General features: G+C 38.1%; 1 protein-coding gene across 2 annotated transcripts; it reads right to left on the bottom strand.

Annotated features, from left to right (window-relative positions):
- Positions 1 to 349: 349 nt before the first annotated feature.
- On the bottom strand, positions 350 to 23,085 carry LOC137247108 (uncharacterized). Of its 2 annotated transcripts, none has more exons than XM_067778182.1 (3): positions 22,825 to 23,085; positions 3,488 to 3,583; positions 350 to 1,869 (listed from the first exon to the last, which is right to left on the bottom strand). In XM_067778182.1, exons 1-3 carry the CDS (start codon positions 23,036 to 23,038, stop codon positions 548 to 550), a joined length of 1,632 nt encoding a protein of 543 aa, XP_067634283.1. In that variant the 5' UTR covers positions 23,039 to 23,085; the 3' UTR covers positions 350 to 547. The 2 variants fall into 2 exon arrangements, with proteins under 2 accessions (XP_067634283.1, XP_067634284.1); XM_067778183.1 differs by lacking the exon at positions 22,825 to 23,085 and adding an exon at positions 3,769 to 3,963.
- Positions 23,086 to 26,521: the final 3,436 nt, after the last annotated feature.

Genomic DNA, 26,521 nt, shown 5'->3' with positions numbered 1-26,521 from the left:
CAATGCGACAAGAGCGACTGGAGATGTCAGGTATACTTTGCACTGAGTGAGATTTAATGAACACAATCGATATTGATGATATAATTGATGAATTTGCCGAAAACAAATGAGAAAACGACATGTTTAAAATGTAGATAGTAATTTTATTGATATTATTACATTGTGACAATAAAATTTTTAAGAAATATATAAGTTTGTATTTTTTAATCGAAAAAAGAAGGGAACGGACATGAAAAAGGGCCCCCGAATTGATGGTTGCCCAAGGTCCCGTTGAGGGTTAATCCGGCCCTGTTTTCATAACTTGCATCGATTTATCTGTGTTGCTTTGTGAGCAATGAAACAAAAAACATAAATTTGTTTTCGGTATTTTATTTTATAAACAAAAGTGCACGCAATGCAAAAATAATATTTTAATTCTAACTAATTAAATCCAAAATAACTGAGCAAATATAATTATAAGTACATAGTATACATACATATTCAGATCGTGCCTCTTACTAGTTCTGTACATGAAACCACACTCACTTTCCATTCGACGCTACTCAACCTAAAAATCATCATCGCTTAGCGATTCAGTCTTTACACGCGGCCTTCCAGGCGATTGCAGGGCATGCCAATCTTCAAAACTTTGCGCATAATCTACAGCAGCATCATCATCATCATCATCACATTCAACGGCTACGACGGGTTCAGCTAACATATTATCACCATCACCGCCACCGCCACCACCATGAGTGGCATTATTATCGACAGGACCACCACCACCACAACTCTCATCATCATAATCCATGCTCTGTGCACGCTTACGCTTCGTTGTGTGTTTACCACGTTTATAACGTTTCATATTGCAAAATTTCACATAGATCCTACCACGTTTCTCATTGCGATAGTATTGCAATTTCTCGCCAGGGAAAAGTTTCAGTATCTGTTGTTCCAAGTTATGACTAACTTTCAGTGACAAATGATATCCGTTCATTTCAAAGAAATTCACAATCAACTTAATGAGTAAATTACGATGTACATTTGTTAATACACGATGTTGTTGATAATATTCCAACAATGTTTGACCCTTATAACCAGATAAATTTATAATATGCATCAATGGACCATAATCACTTGGTTCGCCTTCTGTATCATTGAGATTGGGAAATGGAACCTTATGTGACTTAAGTGACGTTGGACATGTATTGTTGGCAGCTGTTGATGGTCCATTGCCTGACATATTCGTATTCTCTTCCATTAAGCTTGGTTGACGTGCAAGCTTTTCCAATTCTTGTAATGCAGACCCATCCTGAACGGGCATCATTGATGGCGAGAGCGACGGTTGTTGATATGATTGACTTAATTGGGCTTGTTGTGTATGAGGTTGAGATGAATGTGCTGCTGGCTGTGTTAAATGACCTGTTTGAATTGTATGCTGGAGTTGATGAGCTTGTTGCATCAGAGGAGATTTTGGAGTTGATGTTGATGTTGTTGTTGTTGGTGGTGGCGCTGTTGCATCTTCATCTATTGTTTGCCTTTTAATCATCATATCGACAGTATTTGTTGCTGCATTGGCATAACGTACTATAACGGTATTTGTGGCACGTGATCTTAGTTGTTTATGGTTAACGATTGTTTCTGATGGCGCCACGGCATGAAATGTTGGTGGCGGCGGTAGTGATGGCTGTGTTGTTTGCAGTAGAGGACGAGGGCATAAAATGCAATGTTGATGATTTGTATCACCCAGTAATGGCTTGTTTTGTTCACGTCGCCAACGTTCGAAATAATATTCAAAGCGTATGCGTGTACCCAATTTATGAGAACATAAAATTTCCGCAAGATGATGGCGTTTCATCATGAGTAGCTCATCGATGTCGATGTTTTCATCTGTATGTAAGAAGGGGAGAAGTGGTTGTGTAACTTTACATATATTCAGATTATATTTACATACATATGCTTGAGAGTTAACATTCGGATGTTCTGAAATTTGGCCTAACCAGTAGTACATAAACTTTTTTTTATAAGAAGCTAGCATATTCCCGCAGATTATGGCTTATGGTTTATGTGGATTAAGCAATTGAAAAGTAAAGTTATCTCGGCAAACAAAAACCATGCTCTACAAGCCACTTATCATACCCGTCCTGCAATAGGGTCCAGAAGTATGGACCATGACAATATCAGATGAGCCGGCTCCGGGAGTGTTTTAGAGAAAAGATTTACGGACCTCCCCAGGCGTTGGCGAAGGCTAGTACCTACCGACGAAGATTTAATAATGAGCTTTATGCAGACATCAACATAGTCCAGGGAATTAACCTGGGCTAAGCCATGTTATGCGAATGAAAGATGATGCTCCAACGAAGAATGTATTTTTATCGGAACCCGACTATTGAAGCAGAATATGGCGGCCCCCACTCAGTCGGAAGACCCGGTGGAAAATTACACTCCCTTGATGTGACCAATAGGCGCCAGAGAAAAAAGGCGATAACTGGACGCCAGTAATGCGACAGCAATCTCGGAGTGGTCGTCGGTTCCAATAGGGATAGTCTATAGTCAACGGACCGACGGTTGGAGACGAAAGCTTTTGTGGTGCACTAGGCAAGTATAATGAGAAAACCCGTAATTCGAAATGTGAAGAGATACTTTGATGGGGATAGAGATAAAAATTTGGAAGGGAAAGGTACAGTAAATATTGGACTAAACCATTTTTGGACAGGCCAACGACAGCCAAGCTCCGATATTTTCAGCCGAGATAAACAATTATTAAGTAGAATACTTTACAGTGTTGTTGGACGAATTCCAATGTTTAAAACGAACGATTAACACATTTCCCTTTACGAGCAGAAGACTAAGAGCTTTCTATATTATCTTTGTCAGACTAGCATAATACAGCCTTTCACGTTAAAGTTAAAAATATGGTAGTCTTCCACGCAAGAATCCCAATCCAGTAAGTGGCTCACAGGAGAAAAGAAGAAAAATAACTTACTTATCCCCTCAAATAGTGATACGAGCCTTACATGGGACTGACAAGCTAATCAATTCGATTACATAATATATTTAAAATATTCTAAGGGCCGTTTTTTCGCCTGCCTGTTAATCTGAGGATTACAACTGGTATATAAATTTGTAGATAAGTTAAATTCGTTTTCTTTTTCTCAACGCCCAGCGCTGCGAATGGATGTAAAAGTAATTGACAAAATCAGTTGTAAGCAAATGAGTTTTGTGCCAAAAAGGCTATAAGAAGTAAAAAGAATATTTCTTGAAAAGTTAGTGGAAGGATTTAAAAACTTAATATAAAGCCGAGTGCAGTGACGTGAAATTTTAACGGTTGGATTAACTGTCTGTTAAATTTGTGGGCAAGATAAATACAGCGGGCATAGCAGAAAAAGAAATTGTGTTTAAAGGAGAAATTAATTTTAGCAGGCAGTCGAAAAAACGGTCCTAAATACTAACACTACTGGATATAAACAGACAGATGACGTGCGTATTTAAATAAATCCGTACTTACCTTCAAATTGGGGTAACAACTCGGCTTGACTCCAAGAGCTCAATAGTGATTTCAACGTTCCAGCATCCGACCTATTCATCGTGGTGTAAATTACGTCTGAAAATCATTAAGAAAAAATTTCATGCAGTGCTGGAAATTGTTAGTGTAATACGTAAGATGAAAAAAACGTTTATACAAAAATGTATCTTGTATAAACACATGAATATATGCAAAGGTTAGTATGCCTTTATATATATTTGAATGTATACTTAGTGTGTATCTATACTTACGTATATACTTACCGTTTTGTACGTCCCCCTTTTTCAATTCAAATGCATTTAAAAGCTCTTTAGCAAATTCATTAGCTCAGCGTACGGATATAGAACTGGTTTCCTGTTTTTTGTTCTTTACAACAAAAATTTACTGAATTTCTTTGTTAAAACATAAAAAATATTTTTAATACGTCGTATGTAGTATATACATCCAAACAGAGCTAAAGCATGTATTCAACTAAACTTGTTAGGTCTCTACATCACAGTCATCCAACATTCATATAAACATCATATGTACATACATACATATAAACACAACGATTCATCGTTTCAATGAATGACTCTTCTTACGAATTTCAACTCAACTCTCTCTAATAACAGTAGCTTTGCTCAATACAATGGCTAACGTTATAACTATAGTTCTCTCGTTTTCGCATATTTTCGTTCAATAAACATGAAATGTTTCGTCAGGAAAACAACATCAAAAAAAATGTATGTAAATTTATGCATAGCATACTTTGTTTTCGTTGCTTGAGTTTTTATTTTGCTACGTAATTTTATACATAGTAGGAAGGTATGTATGAAGGTTGGTATATATGAACTTCAATATGTACCTTTTTCACTACCTTAAAGCCTAGTCACAAAAGTAGTTTTTCGTATTGACGCGTTTAACATAATCTTATGCATGATGAGTAGATGGCATGTATTTAGAGAAGGGCAGATCGAGCGAACAAGCTTGAAACTTGGAATATAGTTCAGAACCCGATGACAATGCAATAAAAAGAAATAAAAAACTCCACTAGGTGGCATGGATCGAGATATTCACGAAAATCGTATGTGTGGTCCGATTTGGCTTATATTTGGAACACATATTACAGACATGAATAGAAAGCGACCTATGAAAAAATCGCCGCCAGTTGGCGCAAAGATCTTCATATTCAAAAAATCTTATTTGTGGTCGGATTTGGCTTATATTTGGAACACATATTACTGACATGAATAGAAAACGATCTATGAAAAATCGCCGCCGGGTGACGCAAGGATCGAGATATTAAAAAAAATTGCATGTATTTGTGGTCCGATTTGGCTCGTATTTGAAGCACATTATACATACATAAATTGAAAGCGACGGGACAACAAAATACTTTGGAACACATACATAAGTTCAAATTCTGTTAGTGAAATTCAAGTAAAAAGTCAAGCCTCGGTAAAAGTGACATCCAAATACTTTGGAGCACAATAGTTCAAAATCTGTTAATGAAATCCTCATCAATCTAAGGCGTTGATAAGAAAAATAAATAAAGACGTGGGCCGCGTCAAATTTCTATTGATAGTCAACCGCTCATATCTTTATACAGTGGCGTAGTGATATGGGAGGGCAGCGCAAGGGGCATCTTGCCCCGGACGCTACTTACAGGGGGCGGAAAATGGTCCGCAAAGCAGAACTTCCTGGATAATTTGTATTTTTATTATAACTGATTTCTGGAAAAAAATTAATATACTAAAAAATGCATGCATATATCCAGAACACTTGCGACAAGTTGTGGAATAATTGTAAGAATATATATTTTTTTCTCACGTTCAACGTTACGATGGGAATTATTAAAAAATGCTTTAACAAAAACTGTCAAACGTGAATCCGTAATTCGAGACACTCTCTGTGAAGAAGCAACAGAAAAAGCGAAGTCCCTTTGTGAAAAATGGGACATTGATATAGTAAAACGTGAAAGGAGGTGCCGCAAAATTGGCTAGAGATATTGGTCTTTCCGCAGAATGTGAAATTTCTCGCGTCATGAAAAGTGTTCTCGATCGTCTCCAACAAAAAATACTGTGACGAATATTAGCAACACTAAAGGATACTATCATCTCTAAGCCTTTATTAAGAAGTCACTTGTATGTACATAAACAAATCAATCATTATGTATACACATGTGTACATACAAGCAGCGGAGAGATACTCACAAAAGTTTGCAATCATCAGCAAAGTAGTTCTCACATATACACACGCATATGGCTATGCGAGAGACAATAAACTACAAATTCACATGCATACATCTGAGATACTCACAAAAGTAGGCAATCATCGGTGGAAGTATTACTCACATATACACGCGCATATGGCTATGCGAGAGGCTATAAACGTGCATCTATAGTTTACAGCTAGTAAGTTTATTGCTGGTAACTAAGTAGTAAATTCTAGAAGAAGAAACGCCTGGAAGTATGCGAACGAGACAGCAGAGAGTATAAAAGGAGCGAAAGCTGAGTAAGCAGCAATCAGTTTGATTTAAGCACGCTATCAGTTGCGAAGTATAAGTTTTATTGTGAAGTATTTTCGAAGTACTCTAATAAAGACCATTTTGCATTATTGAATATTGGAGTTATTTATTCAGCAGTTTAGCGATACGAACGTTAGTAGAAGGTTGCAAATAAGCGGAATTGCACTAAATTCATTACCATACGTACAAGACTTACACGAATAAATTACCTTAATTTTATATTTGGATTTCTCTTAGAAGATGGAAATTTGTTAAACAGGGATAATAACGACGAAATTGTAAGGACTTGAATGAATTTTATAATGTATATTTCGATGGAACAGAACTTTTTATCGAAATATGTGTCCGCAAAATATTACTTCGCAGTAGAAAAGAAATTGAACCTAAAATTCCGTTAGAATTACTTACTTTTATAATCTCGTATGGAGAAGATGTTTTTCCAAACTTGACTATCTCATTATTACTAATGTATTATAATCATATTATTATTAAATATGTATTTGAGTCTAATTATAGATGATATCAGCAGCCCATGATAAAAATATAGGAATGTAAAACCATTCTCTCTTCTCGGCGGCCGTAATGATTTTTTGATTTTTAGAAAAATGTATGCCAAACCAAAGGATACAAACAAAAATTTTAGCATATTTGACTTTTAGAAATGCCTGATAAAAAATAAAAATAAAATAGATCAAAAATTTGGTATGCACTTTTTTTAGTACGGTTTTATACAAAGTTTTTTTTTTTTGTGCGATTTAACAATGCATGGTAATAATTTGCTCATATCAGCACAGTCTTCGCAGCTGGACGATTCACCTAGTCCAACTGGAGAATATTAATTTGTGGAAGTTGAATTTTTCAGACACCCTTTTGTCCCACTTTGTCGTTAATTGGCACATCCCGATTTTATTTTGATGACATGCAAAGAGCAGCGCACAGAACTAGGCGGCGTAGTCTTTTGTATGGTTCTTATTTTTGTTGTACAAATCCCTCGCCTGGGTTAATAGGCTAGAACACTCAAGAAACTTTAAATAAAATCCTTTAACAGAGGCCCAAGGAATCGAGCAGTTTCAATATGGTTTTAGCAAAAACAAGTTTGCTATTACAGATTTTTGTTCCACATTACAGACGACCGTTTTGGAATTGCTCAATTCGTTCTTGAGATATATATGATTAAGTGGACCCAATTTTTTCTTTCTTTTTTTTTTTGAAAAAACGGTAATTCGTAAATATCTCAATAATGTTACCATAGAATTAAAAAACCCTTTGATTTTCGGAATCAGGGAGTGATTTACATAGGAATTTTATAATGGCGTCTCTGGTGCAGAAAAAAATTGGAATTTGTGATCCAGTGTTATTTTCTAGCTTTTAGTATTATTATTACTTAGTGTGAGTATTTTTGTCAATAAAAACGTTTATCTTAAAATTAACTGCCAAATATCATTGCCCTGACATAATTACCTTTAAGGCCCTGGCATAGTTGACATAATCATAACTTCATAGTCACAATCATATTTGTACTTATCCATATCATGTGCCAAAAATTACGAACAAATTCCACAAATAATAAGTCACTTAGTCGAAACGTTTCCAAAACAAAAACTAAAATATCTAAAAAGTTTATGAGATCACCAAATGTAATATTTACAGGTTATGGATATGGCGAATAACCAACAAGTAAGGAAGGCTAAGTTCGGATGTAACCGAACATCACTCAGCTGAGTAGCTTTGGAGACAAAATAAGGGAAATCATCATGTAGGAGGAAAATTAACCTAGGGTAACCCTGGAATGTGTTTGTATGACATGAGTATCAAATGGAAGGTATTAAAGAGTATTTTAAAAAGGAGTGGGCCATAGTTCTATAAGTGGACGCCATTTCGGGATATCGCCATAAAGGTGGGCCAGGGGTGACTCTAGAATTTGGTTGTACGATATGGGAATAAAATGAAAGGTGTTAATGAATATTTTAAAAGGGAGTAGGCCTTAGTTCTATAGGTGGACGCCTTTTCGAGATATCGCCATAAAGGTGGACCAGGGGTTATGTTTGTACGATATGAGTATCAAATTAAAGGTATTAATGAGGGTTTTAAAAGGGGTGGCCCTTAGTAGTATATGTGAAGGCGTTTTCGAGATATCGACCAAAATGTGGACCAGGGTGACCCAGAACATCATCTGTCGGGTACCGCTAATTTATTTATATATGTAATATTTTCGATATCGAAAAAGTGGGCGTGGTCATAGTCGGATTTCCGTAATTTTTAATACCAAGATAAAGTGAGTTCAGATAAGTACGTGAACTGAGTTTGGTAAAGATATATCGATTTTTGCTCAAGTTATCGTGTTAACGGCCGAGCGAAAGGACAGACGGTCCACTGTGTATAATACTGGGCGCGGCTTCAACCGATTTCGCCCATTTTTACAGAAAACAGTTATCGTCGTAGAATCTATGCCTCTACCAAATTTCACAAGGATTGGTTAATTTTTGTTCGACTTATGACATTAAATGTATTCTAGACAAATTAAATGAAAAAGGGCGGAGCCACGCCCATTTAGACATTTTATTTAATTTTTTTATTTTGTTCCACCATATCATTACTGGAGTTGAATGTTGACATAATTTGTTTATATACTGTAAAGATATTCAAATTTGTGTTAAAATTTGACTTTTAAATTTTTTTTTTTAAGTGGGCGTGTTCGTCATCCGATTTTGCTAATTTTTATGTAACACACATATAGTAATAGGGGTAACGTTCCTGCCAAATTTTGTCATGATATCTTCAATCGCTGCCAAATTACAGCTTGCAAAACTTTTAAATTGCCTTCTTTTTAAAGTGGGCGCTGTCACGCCCATTGTTTAAACTTTTACTAATTTTCCATTTTGCGTCATAAGGTCAACCCACCTACCAAGTTTCATCGCTCTATCGTTCTTTGGTAATGAATTATCGCACTTTTTCGGTTTTTCGAAATTTTCGATATCGAAAAAGTGGGCGTGGTTATAGTCCGATTTCGTTCATTTTAAATAGCGATCTGAGATGAGTGTCCTGGAACCTATATACCAAATTACAAAAAAATTACCTCAAAATTTACTCAATTTATCGTGTTAACGGAGAGACGAACGGGCGGACGGACATGGCTAAATTGATTTAAATTTCGCCCAGATCATTTTGATATATAGAAGTCTATATTTATCTCGATTAGCTTATGCCGTTACGGATTACATTTATGCGAACAAAACTAATATACTCAGCTGAGCAGAGCTAACCAATTGGTTAGTATGGTATGGCTAGGGCGTTATGGTATGGCTTCACTGACCAATTACATTGATTTCCATTAGGTTTGTATCAGCTGTTTTATATGGATGTGGTTTGTAAACTTTGCCAGAGCTTTTATAGATATTTGACTTATTAGCTTACAATAAGGTATGGCTTACCGAGTTGGGTGCTAACGCAGAGTTGACAAACAATAGAGTTTGGATAAAATGATGGAGTGATAAAATTTATCAAAAGGATCTACTTAAATCTATTATAAATGACAATTCAATCTCATTGTTAGCCTTAAACCTGCTGGATACCTGTAACGTGAATTGTAACAGATGGACACAAAGGAATCAAACTTGCAATCGATCATTTTGTGATAGGTCAAATGCTGAATGAAAAGAGCGAAGCGGGAGGATATGAAATTAAGATATTTCCCGAATTAATTTCCAAAAAAATTAAAAACGAGCAGGCTAAAAATTTGGAATAAAAAATTTGTGGGATCTTCTATTCCAAATTCTCATTTTATGTTATGATACGAGATATTTATTAGCATTAATTTCCAAAATATGAAAAATATTGGAAATTCCGTCTTTTTTAACTTTGGAAATTAAATCGAAAAAATATTTTAATTTCGTATCATAACTTGTTTAGAAAATTTGGAATTACAAATCGCGAGATTTATTATTTCAAAATTTCGGATGCGGCGCTTTTTTTATTTTTAATAATTAACGCTATTAAAACTTTTTAAATCTTATCGTAATAGACAGCTCATATTTGGAATACAAATTTGTGCGACGTTTATTTCAAAGCTCGTGGGTGGTGTCCATAAGAAGTTCTGACATTAATTCGCTTTTGCAAAGAGAATAAATATCAATGGCGAGAAAATAGTTTCTCTCATTAATTCACTTTTCTACAGAGAATTAATGTCCATGATGTTTATTCCAACATGATTCTGGCATTAGTTCTCTTTCGGATTTGGAATTAATGTCATTGACTTAGCTCTCTTTGAACCCAACATGGATCTGATATTAGTTCTGTTTTCGATTTGAAATCGAATTAATGTCAATTGGTGCTAGTTCCATTAACACTATCACATGTCACCAAATTTTAGTTTTAAAAAACCTTCTTTCGCTAATTAGTATAGTATTAACAAATCGAGCATACAGTTCGACAGGTATTGAGTTTGGAGTATCGGTGGTACACATTACTTGGAAATGTCAGATTAAGGCCCATTTGCAGAGGCAAGTTATTTCTTTAGATCAGAGTCAATTTAAAAAAAATGTGTAAAAAATGTATGAGTTTAACCCCACATGTCAGGTTATCTCTGAGTTAAATATTTAACTCCCATAGAGATGTGTAATTTATTCGTAACCCATATAGTTAGATGGTAAACATTAGAGCGGATCAAATTGTATGGGGAAAATTGGGGGGGGGGACTTCAGGTGCACATCCAGTTTCTGAATCTCTGTCTGCAATGAATTTCTGAAATGAATTTCAAGTGTCCCTAATTTTGTTAGACAATTTTATAACCCATTCCGAATAGCGGCTCTCACAAATAAAATACATGAAAATAAATGTCAAATTCGGATTCGGATTGGGATATAAAATTTTCTAACAAAATTAGGGAGGCTCGAAATTCATTTCAGACCTATGGTCCCATGGACAATATTACTCAGTATGACCCATAGCTTCAGAAACTGGATGTACCTTTTCAACAACAAATTTGACCCACCCTAGTGTACATATTCGTATTTACTTTTTGACTCCCATCTATTCATTTAAGTCAATGATGGCAAAAAAGGGAGCTATCTACAAGCATAATATGTATGTAGTTGAACAACAATTTTCCACAAAAAACTACCCAGGATATCATCACTTACTGTTTTTGTCGCACTCCCAATTCTCCTTGGGAGCAGATTCCATAACAATGACTGCATTTAATTGCATTATTCAACACATTTCCCCAAGCCCATAGATCATTTTAAGTAAGTGAAAACGATGATTTTTTTCCAGATAAAGGAAAAATTTATACATTTTATAGGTACTCAAGAAGAAAAAAATCTAAAAAGGATATACCAGAAAAAAATAAAGGAAACCATCATAAACAAGTAAGGAAGGTTAAGTTCGGGTGTAACCGAACATTACATACTCAGTTGAGAGCTATGGTGACAACATAAGGGAAAATAACCATGTAGGAAAATGAACCGAGGGTAACCCTGGAATGTGTTTGTATGACACGTGTATCAAATGAAAGGCATTAAAGAGTACTTTATGAGGGAGTGGGCCATAGTTATATAGGTGGACGCCATTTAGGGATATCGATATAAAGGTGGATCAGGGTTGACTCTAGAATTTGTTTGCACGATATGGGTATCAAATGAAAGGTGTTAATGAGTATTTTAAAGGGGAGTGATCCTTAGTTGAATAGGTGGACGCCATTTCGAGAAATCGCCATAAAGGTGGACCAGGGTGACCCTAGAATTTGTTTGTACGATATGGGTATCAAATGAAAGGGGTTAATGAGTATTTTAAAATGGAGTGGGCCTTAGTTCTATAGGTGGACCCCTTTTCGAGATATCGCCGTAAAGGTGGACCAGGGGTGACTCTAGAATGTGTTTGTACGATATGGGTATCAAATTCAAGGTATTAATGAGGGTTTTAAAAGGGAGTGGCCCTTAGTTGTATATGTGAAGCCGTTTTCCAGATATCGAGCAAAATGTGGACCAGGGTGACCCAGAACATCATCTGTTGGATACCGCTGATTTATTTATATATGTAATACGACGAACAGTATTCTTGCCAAGATTTCAAGGGTTTTTTATTTCGCCCTGCAGAACTTCTTCATTTTATTCTACTGAATATGGTAGGTGTCACACCCATTTTACAAAGTTGTTTTCTAAAGTTATATTTTGCGTCAATAAACCAGGCCAATTACCATGTTTCATCCCTTTTTTCGTATTTGGTATAGAATTATGGATTTTTTTTTCATTTTTAGTAATTTTCGATATCGAAAAATTGGGCGTGGTCATAGTCGGATTTCCGCCCTTTTGTATACCAATACAAAGTGAGTTCAGATAAGTACGTGAACTGAGTTTAGTAAAGATATATCGATTTTTGCTCAAGTTATCGTGTTAACGGCCGAGCAGAAGAACAGACGGTCGACTGTGTATAAAAACTGGGCGTGGCATCAACCGATTTCGCCCTTTTTCACAGAAAACAGTTAACGTCATAAAATCTATGCCCCTACCAAATTTCAAAAGGATTGGTTAATTTTTGTTCGATTTATGGCGTAAGTAGACAAATTAAATGAAAAAAGGCGGAGCCATGCCCATTTTGAAATTTTCTTTTATTTTTGCATTTTGTTGCACCATATCATTACTGGAGTTGAATGTTGACATAATTTACTTATATACTGTAAAGATATTAAATTTTTTGTTAAAATTTGACTTAAAAAAAAATTTTTTTTAAAGTGGGCGTGGTCGTTTTCCGATTTTACTAAGTTTTATTAAGCATACATATAGTAATAGGAGTAACGTTCCTGCCAAATTTCATCATAATATCTTCAACGACTGCCAAATTACAGCTTGCAAAATTTTAAATTACCTTCTTTTAAAAGTGGGCGGTACCACGCCCATTGTCCAAAATATTACTGATTTTCTATTCTGCGTCATAAGTTCAACTCATCTACCTAGTTGCATCACTTTATCCGTCTTTGGTAATGAATTATCGCACTTTTTCTCTTTATCGAAATTTTCGATATAGAAAAAGTGGATGTGGTTATAGTCCGATATTGTTCATTTTAAATAGTGATCTGAGATGAGTGCACAGGAACCTACGTACCAAATTTCATCAAGATACCTTAAAATTTACTCAAGTTATCGTGTTAACGGACATGGCTCAATCATATTTTTTTTCGATCCTGATGATTTTGATATATGGAAGTCTATATCTATCTCGATTCCTTTATACCTGTACAACCAACCGTTATCCAATCAAAGTTAATATACTCTGTGAGCTCTGCTCAACTGACTAAACAGAGGCTGCAAGAGAATTGACTAATCTGCAAGTTAAGCAAAATTCTAAATACATATGTATACTTTCTCATGTATGTATGTATGTATTTATATGCATTGAATATTAATAATAACAATAATAATAATAATGGATGGTGGAGCCGTGTGTAGAAGTCCACGAAAGTGGGGAAAGCTTCTGACCGCCATTCACCTGGGAATGGCCAGAGCGATTCTTTTGCATGCAGTTCAAGCAGCTCACTACTGCCGGTCGCTTGCGGCCAAGTATCCTATGGGTACAGAACGGATGTTTAGTGGTGAGCTAATTTGAGAAGGCGACAACCTGGCTAGGCCACTCTGACATAATCGGTTTAAGGGCTAGCCGGGGGAGATCTCATCGGCAGCGTCTGTACACCTCTAGGTGCGGCTGCAAGCGGGCGTCTGTCTTGGAACAAGCCGCTCGCTATATAAACGTGCAAGTAATATTTTCACCCCCGCGGAGCGGGTTGTGCGCTGGGCTTGGGACCCGCCACGTAAAACCATACTCCAATGAAATATAACAACAAGCCTCGGATAAATACACTCTCTATTGATGACGACCATGGCAAACGTTTGAAGGAAAATGAATTGAGGGCATGCACCTGGAACGTCCGCTCCCTGAATGGGATTGGTGTAGATGCCCGGCTCGTCAAAGCAAAATCTGACATCACCGCCATCCAAGAAATGCGTTGGACGAAGCAAGGAAGAAAGAAGATCAAAAATTGTGACATCTATTGGAGTGCCCATACGAATAAGCGCAGTTTCGGCGTCGGATTCGTGGTGGGCGAGAGACTTTGTCGCCAAGTGCTGGCGCTCACGCCAAAATTTTTTTATATGTCATTCATCTGCGCCCATGCGCCGACAGAGGAGAAAGACGATGAGGTGAAAGACACTTTTTATTAGCAATTAGAACGCACATACGAGCGCTGCCTCCGTCATGATATAAAAGTCGTGCTTGGCGACTTTAACGCCAGGGTGGGCAAAGAAGGAGTTTTTGGCTCTACAGTCGGAAAGTTCAGCCTACACAATGAAACTTCTCCTAACGGACTGAGGCTGATTGACTTTGCCGGTGCTCGAAACATGGTCATATCCAGCACGAGGTTAATGCATATAAAGATACATCAAGCTACATGGCTGTCTCCTGTTCGAAATACTCGCAATCAGATTGATCACGTTGTGATAGACGGACGGCATGCCTCCAGTGTTTTAGATGAGCGCACGATCCGAAGACCTAACATTGACTCCAACATAACCATTATCTCGTTGCAGCCAAAATACGCATCCGCCTCAACGCGGCTAAAACCAAGGAGCAAAAAACACAAGGAAAGCTAGACGTCGAAAAGCTTCAATCACAACAGACTGCCAATGATTTCGCAACTCGACTCTCACACCTGATCTCTGAGAGCACAACTCATCCTGAAGGAATACAGGAGCAGTGGGAGCATATCTCCAAAGCACTTCGTACTGCCGCCGAGGAAAAAATTGGTTACCGGCGGCCACGAAAACACAACTGGTATGATGAAGAATGCCGCCTTGCAACCGAAAGAAAAGATGCTGCCTACAGGGCTACGTTAAAAGCGAGCGCGACAAGAGGAGTGTGTGAACGCTATCGTGAGTTGAAAAGGGAAGCGAGACGCCTTTTCAGAAAGAAAAACGCAGAAGCAGAAAGGCGTGAGTGCGAGGAGCTTGAGCTGCTAGCCACCAGGAATAACGCCCGAAAATTTTACCAAAAAATACGGCGACAGACGGAAGGTTTTAAGACCGGGGCAAACTCCTGTAGGAACGAAAACGGCGACCTTGTAACTGATGTCCAGTGAGTGCTTAGATTATGGAGGGAACACTTCTCTGCTCTCCTAAATGGAGGCAGCAATTCACCGCGCAGAGATGAAGAACAAGATCCCGCAATCGATGCTGATGAATATATGTCCCCTCGCCCGATTATGACGAAGTTAGAATAGCAATGACCAGATTGAAAAACAACAAGGCCGTGGGCGATGATGGATTGCCTGCGGAGCTATTCAAGTACGGCGGCGAGGAGTTGGTAAGGCGCATGCAGTAGCTTCTTAGCAAAACAAAAAGGGGGATACTGCAAACTGCACCAACTATCGTGGAATCAGCCTTCTTAATATCGCATATAAGGTCCTTTCAAGTGTATTGTGCCCACCGTGAACCGGCAGATTGGACCTTATCAGTGCGGCTTCAGATCTGGTAAATCTACCATCGACCAGATTTTCACAATGCGCCAAATCTTGGAAAACACCCGCGTAAAGAGAATCGACGCACATCACTTCTTCGTCGACTTTAAAGCCGCCTTCGACAGCACGAAAAGGAGCTGCCTATATGGCGCTATGTCTGAATTTGGTTTCCCCGCAAAACTTATGCGGCTGTGCAAAATGACGTTGAGCAACACCATCAGCTCAGTCAGAATTGGGAAGGACCTCTCCGAGCCGTTTGAAACTAAACGAGGTTTCAGACAGGGTGACCCCCCATCATGCGATTTCTTTAATTTGATGCTGGAGAAAATTATACTAGCTGCAGAACTTAACCGCACTGGAACAATATACTATAAAAGCGTGCAATTACTGGCATATGCTGATGACATTAATATCATCGGCCTAAACACCCGCGCTGTTAGTTCTTCTTACTCCAAACTGGAAAAAGAAGCGGTAAAAATGGGTTTGATGGTGAATGATGAAAAAACGAAGTACCTGCAACCAAGCTACTGTTGGCAGCCATAATTTTGAAATAGTAAAAGACTTTGGACTAGGTAGGCAATTGAAAAGTAAAGTCCTCTCTCGGCGAACGAAAATCATACTCTACAAGTCACTTATCGTAACCGTCTTGCTGTATGGGGCAGAAGAATGGACCATGACAACAGGAGATGAAGTGGCTTTGGGAGTGTTCGAGAGAAAAGTTCTTCGAAAGATTTATGGACCTCTACGCCTTGGCGATGGCGAGTACCGAAGAAGATTTAATGATGACCTGTACGAGCTATACGCAGACATCAACATAGTCCAGCGAATTAATATGCAGCGGCTGCGCTGGCTAGGCCATGTTATGCGAATGAAAGGTGATGATCCGGTGAAGAAAGAGTTTCTATCGGAACCCGCCTATGGAAGCAGAGGTAGAGGGCGGCCCCCACTCCGTTGGAAGGACCAGGTGGAAAACGATTTAAACTCCCTTGGTGTGGCCAATTGGCGCCGGTTGGCGGAGCGAGGGAGCGACTGGCGCGCCTTGTTGGACGGCCATAACCGTTTAGACGGTTAAGCGCCAATTAAGTAAGTAAGTAATAATAATAATAAAAGTTTAGGTTAGGTTGAATTTGCAGGCCCGTGAGGACCTCACATAGACTGAATGCGGCCATAGTGCTACCAGAAGTTTGGGAAACGACCAATCTGAAACACGCTATCAAAAACTATGACCTATGTTATAAAGTAAGAATATAACCTGTCAAATTAGTATTCAAATGCAAACTGGGCCAGAGTTATGTACGTCACCGGTCCTCTTACTTATGGGAAAAGGAAGCATGGATATATATACCTTTTAAACATGGCGTGATATATTTCAGAGGAGATTAATGCGGACGTTACCTTCTAATTTGTGTCGTACTGCTTCTTAGTTTTACGTGAGATGCTTTTCATGGCAGAAGTATAAGAAAACAAGTAAGGAAGGCTAAGTTCGGTTGTAACCGAACATTATATACTCAGCGTGAGCTTCAATTTTACATTTCATTTCAGATAAATTACTTTTCTACATAACACGTGGCACCTCCCGTCTAAAGAAAATGTCTCCTCATTTCCTCTTACAATAAAACTTGATAAGTGAAATATCATTGATTCAAAACTATTTTTGCTAAGTTATAGCTTATTATTCTAGTCTACGATCCTTTTAAACTTGTTTTATATAAAAGTGGGCGTGGTCTTTAAGCGATCACGTCCATTTTTACAAGAAATATTTTATGCTATTAGGAAAATATGTCTTCGAGTTATGGCTCCCGAAATATAGAATATTGCTTAGTCATAAAAGGGGCGATGCCACACCCATTTTCAAAAATTTTAGTGTATTTCAAATACGCTTTAGGATACTTAACAACGTCAAATACAATGATCGCAAAACCACAAACTATATTCACTTAAATACCTACAATTTGTGCAGTCTAAACTGCGAAGAGATGACGAAAAGAAAGCGATGAGTAGGGGATGAAAATAAAATGCAAAATCGTATGGTGTTATTAAGCCACCAACCGCTATGATTGGATTGAAGTTTGTATTTTTACATGCATACGTGGGGAGAGTTCCCCCGCTCCAAAAGTCATCGATGCCTTGTAAATCTGTGACACAGATATCTCTACACTCAAAAAAATTTGTTTTTCCAAAATCGGAATGATTTTTCGCTATAGTGATTTTTTTCCATAACAACAGTTTTTAAACGGTTTTATTTAGCTTGACTTGACAGGCTGGTTGGCTGGCGTCAAATTTTCATTGACAGTCATATATAAGACCAACTGAACCCTGATCAGGTTATGATACGCCTCACATTTTTAGAAATTTCACACGCCCAACGCTTTTATTTAATTGTCTGATCAATGCCATAGATTGATAAGGAGTGTGATGACTAGTACCTAGGACCTACCTAATTATTTTCTAGCTTTTCGTATAATTATTACTTCATGTAAGTATTGTTTTCAATAAAACTCTTTAACTTAAAAAAAAAAATTTTTATTTTATTTTCAAGTTTTTAGTCTTTATTTAATTGCCTATTATTTCTCATTATATTTAGTTCGTTTAGTGACTCATTATTACAAGGCTCTCTCCTGACAATTTGTTACAATCTAAGTCCTCAATACATAATCCTTCCAAAGACTTTACTCGACTCTGCGCCACGTATGCTTGTCCCTCCTCCAACTCCAAAATATGTTGATGTCTCTTCTACAGGACTGTATGTAATATTTGGTCCAAATAAGGACCAAATCGGACCACAAATACGATTTTTTTTAATATCTCGATATTTGCGCCACCTAGCGGCGATTTTTTTCATAGGTCGCTTTCTATTCTTGTATGTATTATGTGTTCCAAATATGGACCAAATCGGACCACAAATACGATTTTTGTGAATATCTCTATCCATGCGCCACCTAGCGGTGATTTTTTCATAGGTCGCCTTCTATTCTTGTATGTATTATGTGTTCCAAATATGAGCCAAATCGGACCACAAATACGATTTTTCCCGCTGAGGAAATAAAATCCATATATATACCACGTAGAAGTAGGTAGATAAGTAGATGTTTGTATATGTTTTTTTTTTTTGCAAGTTTGACTAAGATCAAAAAAGTCTCACCTACTGCTAAAAGACCGCCTTCAAAATTTAAATTAACTAATATCTCTTGCGGCCGCCGTAGTGTGGTGTCATTTTGGCATACACACCGATTATGTTTCTGCCATGAAAAGCTTCTCAGTGAAAATTCATCTGAATTGCAGCTGCCGTTCGAAGTTGGTATAAAACATACATATATGTATGTCGGTCTTGTCCGCCAATTTGTAGAAAAAAGGAGCATGGCGCATAGCGGAAGAGAAGCTCGGTATGAATCGCAAATGTATTTATTTTTTCCATCGAGCTCCAAATCTTGATTGCTAGCTAAAAATGTCTAAATTGCTAGAACTTAAAAGCTACAAATATGTATGTAAGTTCCCTACATATTGACCTGCACGCATACATATATACTGTACGATTTTTCTGTGTTGGTATCTTTACAGCTTTGCAGCCAGTAAATGACTGCCAATCTTTTCCTTACATGCGCACAAAACAAAGTTTTTGCACATCGCTGCACTGCTTCATAACTCTCCAACTTTAACATGCCATCGAACTAGTGAAGCAACGACCCATCGGCCTACCGACACACAGACCCAAAGCCCCATTTCGAAGCCGAACACAGCAACAGCTACACAAACAACATATAACTTCGTTTCGCAACATATACCACACCACATCGTTTGAGCACAGACTGCAATACCTCCCCTTTTAGGCCCTCCATCAATCCAATCATATGACTACCAATAACAACAAATGGCGAAAAATAACGAATGCTAAACGAACAGTCAACGCTATTGCATTCAGGTTGGGAGGTTAAGCACTGTTATTTGCTATCAGGGCCGGCTTGGGCATATCGGGGCCTTTATACATTAAGGCCGCCTTTCTTAATTGTTAGATTCTTAGGTAGCAGCCGTTGATCAGCTTTCTTTGTGACTGTAAAATAATCCTGGAAGACGTTGCAATGGATAAACAGTCTCATAAGAAAGATCTTTTGAGCAGATACCACTGCCCACATTGCCAATAAGTTTGAAACCATAGGTAAAAAAATCATGACATTCGTGTCGCTTCGCTCAGGAGTTCTAATAATAAATTTTTTGTCCATAAAGAAATACAAAGCCGTATAATACAGTTGACGTAGGTTTTCTGGAATGATTCATAGAATGCCATCTGGCGAGCAAATGGAAAAAACCTCAAGGTTTCATGTGGTCATACCAAATCGTGCCCGAGATTGTCGGGGTAGTACCTTAATGAAACTTGTTGGCGGAATGTACCGGATCTGCATCTGGCAAAGGACCATCAACATCGCTAATACTCCCCAAGGCCTTCGGGCAGTGTCCTTATCGCTGCAATACCAAAAACATTAGCTACAGGGACTTTTGTTATAAAACAACACCGCTGTTATGACAAATACTTTAAGTGTTCTAGTTTCTGGCTTATTTGCTGTCTCAAGATCTGACAACATCCGCCCCCAGGTACTTTACGACACAAATAAAACACGTGCTTAACCGCTTCTTCCTAGAGCCCACACTTCCTACATTTTCTGTCACTAACGAGGCCTAATTTATAAGCATGTGACACCGAATAGCAGTGTCCAGTTAGTATGCCCATCATGAGTCCGAAGTCTCTTCTTCTTGGAGATGTAAGCAAATTAGTAAGTCATATATATATCGTAGGAATTGATCTCGCGCTTCCATCCACACCTTTCCTGCTTGATGGGTGGTATGTAAATCCTGTCGCTTTTTGTTGTTGTTGCTGTTGCTGTAGGGCAAAGACACTTCCCGAAGGTTTTGGAGATTGTTATCGATGTTGATGATCCTTTTCCGGATATAAACCCAGTACGTTGCGGTAACAGGTACCATATCGGTACAAGCCCACCCCCCCCCCCCCCCCCCCCCTTCCTTCTTTCCATGAGGAACTTGGGCTCGCGCGAACTTCGCCTGCTAAAGAAGTGGTTTTGCTACGGATAGGTGAAGTTGACAATTTGGCTTGGAGAAGCTATAAATTGCGCTGACAAATCCTTAAATCATTTGGGTATTGTAGTCGCCTCTTACGACAGGCATACCTGCCGCGGCCATAATCAAGCCACACGCTGGGGGAATACATGCACAAAACCTCCTTGGTTTCTCCTAAGCAGACTGTGACGTCTACCGTTGACTCATTGAGTGCTAACTCAACAGCCTTTTCCCTTTATAACCGAGAACCCAGAATATAAGTACGATCCGACTCTCTAATGCTTCTTTGCATGACACTTACTGTAACGACAGTAATAAGTTAAATATAATTTTACTTTCTCTAAGTGTCGGCCTTCAGTTGTGGCCCCCTTAGCCAGTTTACTTGTCTTGGGATTAATCCGACATTAGTAGATGGCTCAGCTCAAAAATTTGTTATTTTCGTTTTTTATACCTTTCATGAAAATGAAATGGTATATTAATTTCGTCACGAAACCGAAAATTGTAAGTCCTTAAAGGAAAATAGATAGACCCACCATTAAGTATACCGAAATAATCAGGTTGAAGAGCTGAGTTGATTTAGCCATGTCCGTCTGTCTGTTTGTATGCAAACTAGTCCCTCAATTTTTGAGATATCTTGATAAAATTTGGTGAGCGGGTGTATTTGGGTGTCCGATTAGACATTTGTCGGAACCGACCGGATCGGACCACTATAGCATATATCCTCCATACAACCGATTTTTCAGAAAAAGAGGATTTTTGTAATATCTTACCCAATTTAACAGATTGAAGCTTCAAACTTCACCATATACTTTCGCATATTGCACGTATTGTTGCCTGAAAAATTGATGAGATCGGTCGTATATATAGTATATATCCCCCACAACCGATTGTTCAGATAAGGAACTTTTCGTAATTACTGCCCTATTTTAAGAGCTAGCGGCTTCAACTTTCAATGAATGCTTACGTATATAGCATATATTGTTGTCTGAAAAAATCATAGAGATCGGTGGTATATATAGTATATATATGGTGGCATATATAGTATATATATATAGTATATATATATATATTTTCGCAAATTTTAGCCCCATTTTAACAGCTACAAGCTTCAAATTTCACAGAATACTTACGTATATAGCATATGTTGTTGTCTGAAAAAATCATAGAGATCGGTTGTATATATAGCATATATCTCATACAACCGATTGTTCAGATAAGAAACTTTTCGCAATTTCTACCCCATTTTAACAGCTATAAGCTTCAAATTTCACCGATTGCTTACGTATATAGCATATTTGGTTGTCTGAAAAAATCATAGAGATCGGTTGTATATATAGTATATATCTCATACAACCGATTGTTCAGATAAGAAACTTTTCGCAATTTCTACCCCATTTTAACAGCTATAAGCTTCAAATTTCACCAATTGCTTACGTATATAGCATATATTGTTGTCTGGAAAAATCATAGAGATCGGTTGTATATATAGTATATATCTCATACAACCGATTGTTCAGATAAGAAACTTTTCGCAATTTCTACCCCATTTTAACAGCTATAAGCTTCAAATTTCACCGATTGCTTACGTATATAGCATATATTGTTGTCTGAAAAAATCATAGAGATCGGTTGTATATAAAGTATATATCTCATACAACCGATTGTTCAGATAAGAAACTTTGCGCAATTTCTGCCCCGTTTTAACAGCTAGAAGCTTCAAATTTCACAAAATGCTTACGTATATAGCATATATTGTTGTCTAAAAAAATCATAGAGATCGGTGGTATATATATTATATACCCCATGGAAACTCTAATTTTTGCCCCCTTTTTACGGCTAGAAGCTTCAAAATTCATCAAATTTCATCAAATAGTTACGTTTACGTCATATATTGTTGAAATACGTGATTCGTAGTCATAGGTTTTACACGCAGACCACAAAAAACCTGAAACTTTGCATCCTCACACAAAGTACCTACCTGTTTTTTATTTTATATTTATCTTAAAAATCGTTAAGGTATGTAGATCTGTTCACTATATATTTCTTATCTTATACATCCGATTATTCGGAGATTACGAGCGGGATAAGATTATTGTTCAGCCCCATTCATGAAAGGTATGAAGTCTTCGGCACAGCCGAAGACTGTCCCGTTTTTACTTGTTTTTTTTTTAATTTTATTGATACTTATTTTATTTGATTCATGAGGCCGCTGCATATGGGCCCAAAAAATCCTATACATACCCGCGGCACCCACACCAGTGTAGCAGCGTTCGTTTGATAGGCGTGGGGTGAGGAGTATGGAGGAGCAACAGCAGTGCTGGCACTGGTTCTGATGTTGCTGCTGCTTGTGTATTGAGCTACATTTTTGCGGATAATTGGTAACACACATTAGCCGAAGTAAATTCATTGACGATAGACGCGCACATTTTGTTATATCGCGTACTCGGCAGAGCATAGCCCAGCCATTTGTCAGCAGTGTTTAAGCTAATAGAGAGCTGTCGGTTTTACTAACGTCAAACAACAATTCAAATAGCATTTCAAAAACTATCATCAAAAGTCAGTCCACTTTAATTTTGTTATGAGAGTATGAATGTGTATGTATGTGTGTATATGTGTATATTATGGCGGGTCAAATTGTATGGGGAAAAATGGGGAAAAACTTCATATGCACATCCAGTTTCTCAATCTATGCGTCATACTGAGTAATATTGTCCATGGGATCATAGGTCTGAAATGAATTTCAAGCCTCCCTAATTTTGTTAGAAAATTTTATATCCCAATCCGAATCCGAATTTGACATTTATTTTCATGTATTTTATCTGTGAGAGCCGCTGTTCGGATTGGGACATACAATTTTCTAACAAAATTAGGCAGGCTCGAAATTCATTTCAGACCTATGGTCCCATGGACAATATTACTCAGCATGACCCATAGATTCAGAAACAGGATGTGCCTATTCAACAATAATTTTGACCCACCCTAGTGTATATGCATGTGATGCCTTCTAGGCATTAAATTATATCACATACATAACTTAAATTTTCATTTACATAAATAAATCCGTCAATGTGTTGGCTGTCACACGCATGACAAACACACACACACTCCTACTTGTTATATGAACTATGGAATTTATAAAATATATTCAAGTGGTTTTTAAGTGATGAGATGAAAAACAAATTTATGAATTTTTAATAAAAAAAATATTTCAAAGCTGAAAAGCAATGCCATTATTTACTATTACATGCATATAAATATCAATAAATAAAAATTCAAATTTCTAAATAAGTAAACGGATCGGTCGTTCGGGATTAAAATGTTTTTTTTTTTTTTTCAATGCCATCATTAAATGGAATTTAAAACCTAAGTAGACCCTTGGTAAGTAAAACCTCGTTGAATATAAAAAAGTTTTGCATACTTACATAATAAAAAATATTTTGAAATAAGCGAAAGTTATAATAAAAACCTGTTTACTTAAGACCAAAATTCACGAATGAGGCCATAGTTTTTAACGACAAACATGATAATGGCCATTAATTGGCGCTACGACGGCTGGCCAAATAACCCTGCGACGATTACTGACTCTATTTAAGGGCTCCAAGGAAGATCAGATCAACTTCGATTGGGAAAAAATATCTCACTTCTGGTGCTGTGCCAAATACAGGTGTCGAGAAAGAGGCTTTCTGGGCTGGAAAACCCCCACCCATACGCATAACATGAGCCAGACAGCGAAATCTTTGGGCTTTTATTCGTTCCAGTATGTTTATAAATATGTAAAGCTGAGCTCGTATAGAAATTTTCTAGAATGCTTTAAGAGCCACTCCGTACTCTCTCAACAATCGCCGATGACCGATGGTCGAGCAAGCGGTAAGGCATTCCTGTCACAGAAGGCGAGCTGAAGGTTTGGGAGGTTAAAAAATCGTTCCAGGAAGTGCTAGGACCGGAGCATACCATATTCATATGATTACAAAAACCACAGGATCTCGAGCTATAATTTTATTATGAAGAAATTACAGATCGTGATTTTTTGTTCGCCGAGAGAAATAAGGTTATAGGAGAACTGATGTACGTTGGAACTATAGAAAAGTGTGGAGCTCTAGCTACTTATAAAACCATTGCGTAACTTATCCAGACTTTGGATAAATCCTCCGGAGATCTCAGTGAGCAGAGATCAAAATAGTTTCGCCACTTAGTCGTAGTCCATTCATAAATATCCAGTTTCCAGTATATTAAGCCACACCACTTGGACTTTGATTGGACAGTAATCATCCAAAATCCAAATAACCACTGATGGATGAGCATGATCTCCTTACGCGGCAAGTTATGGTGTTCGTTCTTCACATTTACCTAATAGACATAGCATTGCATCCACGACACTGTTAATCGCGTTAACTTGGAAGAACCACTAATGACAAAGCTCCCCAATCCTCCCCTTCGCTTCTAACTTCGGCGTATCCGTGCACTAGTCAACTAGTGTACTGCTTCAGTTTACTCCCTATCACCATGGTATAGCTGAAGTGAATCTTACACAGAACTGCTTGGCGGCACACAATAGTCTGTTCTTTCAGGGGCAAGTATTAGGTTAGGTAAGGTTAGGTTAGGTGGTAGCTGCCCTGGTGAGGGAAGCTCACTTGGACAACATGAAGGTCTGTTGTGATACCAAGTAAAATAAAATAACGATAACCCTTCAATCCCTACAGACATTTTTGTCCGGTTCAGTTGTACCAATGCGGGTTAAGAGATCGGCTTGGCAGTGGCCCGGTATATCACTATGGCCCGGGACCCAGATAATCGAATTAATCATATAAGAGTTCCATGCAATTTCAAGCGAGGACTGGCACTCCCAAACCACCCCCCATCGCACTATAGTTGAACTTTAGGCCTTGATAGCCGCTTGGCTATCAGAGAGCATTTCAAATTCCCTAACCGTAGTAGCACTGGATAGCAACTTCCGCTTGGAAGACGCTGCAAAGATCACCCAATTTAAACTTGCGCCTTACATTTAGCTCTTGGCTAAAGAACCCCAACCACCCTTCCCGATCAACTTCGACCCATCCTTGAACAAGTTAACTGGTACCCTACACCAGATTAGACCCCTTCCCCATTCCTCTCTCTGGGGAATGACTGGGTGAGGTTGCACAGGGAATAGTTAGCGGCACATAATAGTCCATCCTGTCAGGGATAAAGTCAAACCTGGTGAGAAGGCTAGAGTGCACGAAGTCAGAAAGCCCATACCACGACCAACTTTCCCGGAGAGAAATATTACGCCGCCAAATATTATCGCTACCTAGAGATGCTCCACCAGAAAACTTTTTGACGAGAACCCATTTCCCAGGCATGTCGTCCATAAAGAGTTTGACTAAGGAGAGTCAGATGGAACAAACATGCAATTACTGACGTCGCTGACGACATGGATATCATCGCCCGGAACACTGGCGCCGTAAGTTCTGCTTGCTTCAAACTGTAAAAAGAAGCGGAAAAACTGGGTTTCGTGGTGAATGAGGACAAAAGAAGTACCTGCTGTCATCAAGGAAAGAGTCAGCTCATTTGCGCCCTGGCAATTACGACACTGTTGGCAACCGTAATTTCGAACTAGTAAAAACTTCATTTACTGAAATCCAGTGAAGGGTCACTCTTGCCAATAAACACTACTTTGGACAAGGTAGGCAATTGAAAAGTAAAGCCTTCTCTTGACAAACGAAGATTATGCTCAACAAGTCACATATGGTACCCGTCCTGCTATATGATGCAGAAGCATGGACCATGACAACAGCAGACGAAGCGGCTTTAGGAGTGTTCGAGAGAAATGTTCTTCGAAAGATTTATGGACCTCTACGCGTTGGGGATGGCGAGTACCGAAGAAGATTTAATGATGAGCTGTACGAACTTTATGCAGGAATGGACAAGTCCACCGTATTAAAAAAATAGCGGCTACGTT

The sequence above is a fragment of the Eurosta solidaginis genome, chromosome 3 (genome assembly GCF_040869045.1).
Source record: "Eurosta solidaginis isolate ZX-2024a chromosome 3, ASM4086904v1, whole genome shotgun sequence".
NCBI lineage: Eukaryota > Metazoa > Arthropoda > Insecta > Diptera > Tephritidae > Eurosta > Eurosta solidaginis.
This window is presented reverse-complemented; position numbering and strand designations above follow the sequence as displayed.

Excerpts from the sequence above, each read along its gene's own strand:
- LOC137247108 (XM_067778182.1), bottom strand. The coding sequence starts at position 23,038 with ATGCTCTGCCGAGTACGCGATATAACAAAATGTGCGCGTCTATCGTCA. Across the intron at positions 3,584-22,824 it reads CACTGGTGTGGGTGCCGCGG|ACGTAATTTACACCACGATG; the intron begins GTATGTATAGGA and ends AATGATTTTCAG. Across the intron at positions 1,870-3,487 it reads GTTGTTACCCCAATTTGAAG|ATGAAAACATCGACATCGAT; the intron begins GTAAGTACGGAT and ends TCTTACATACAG.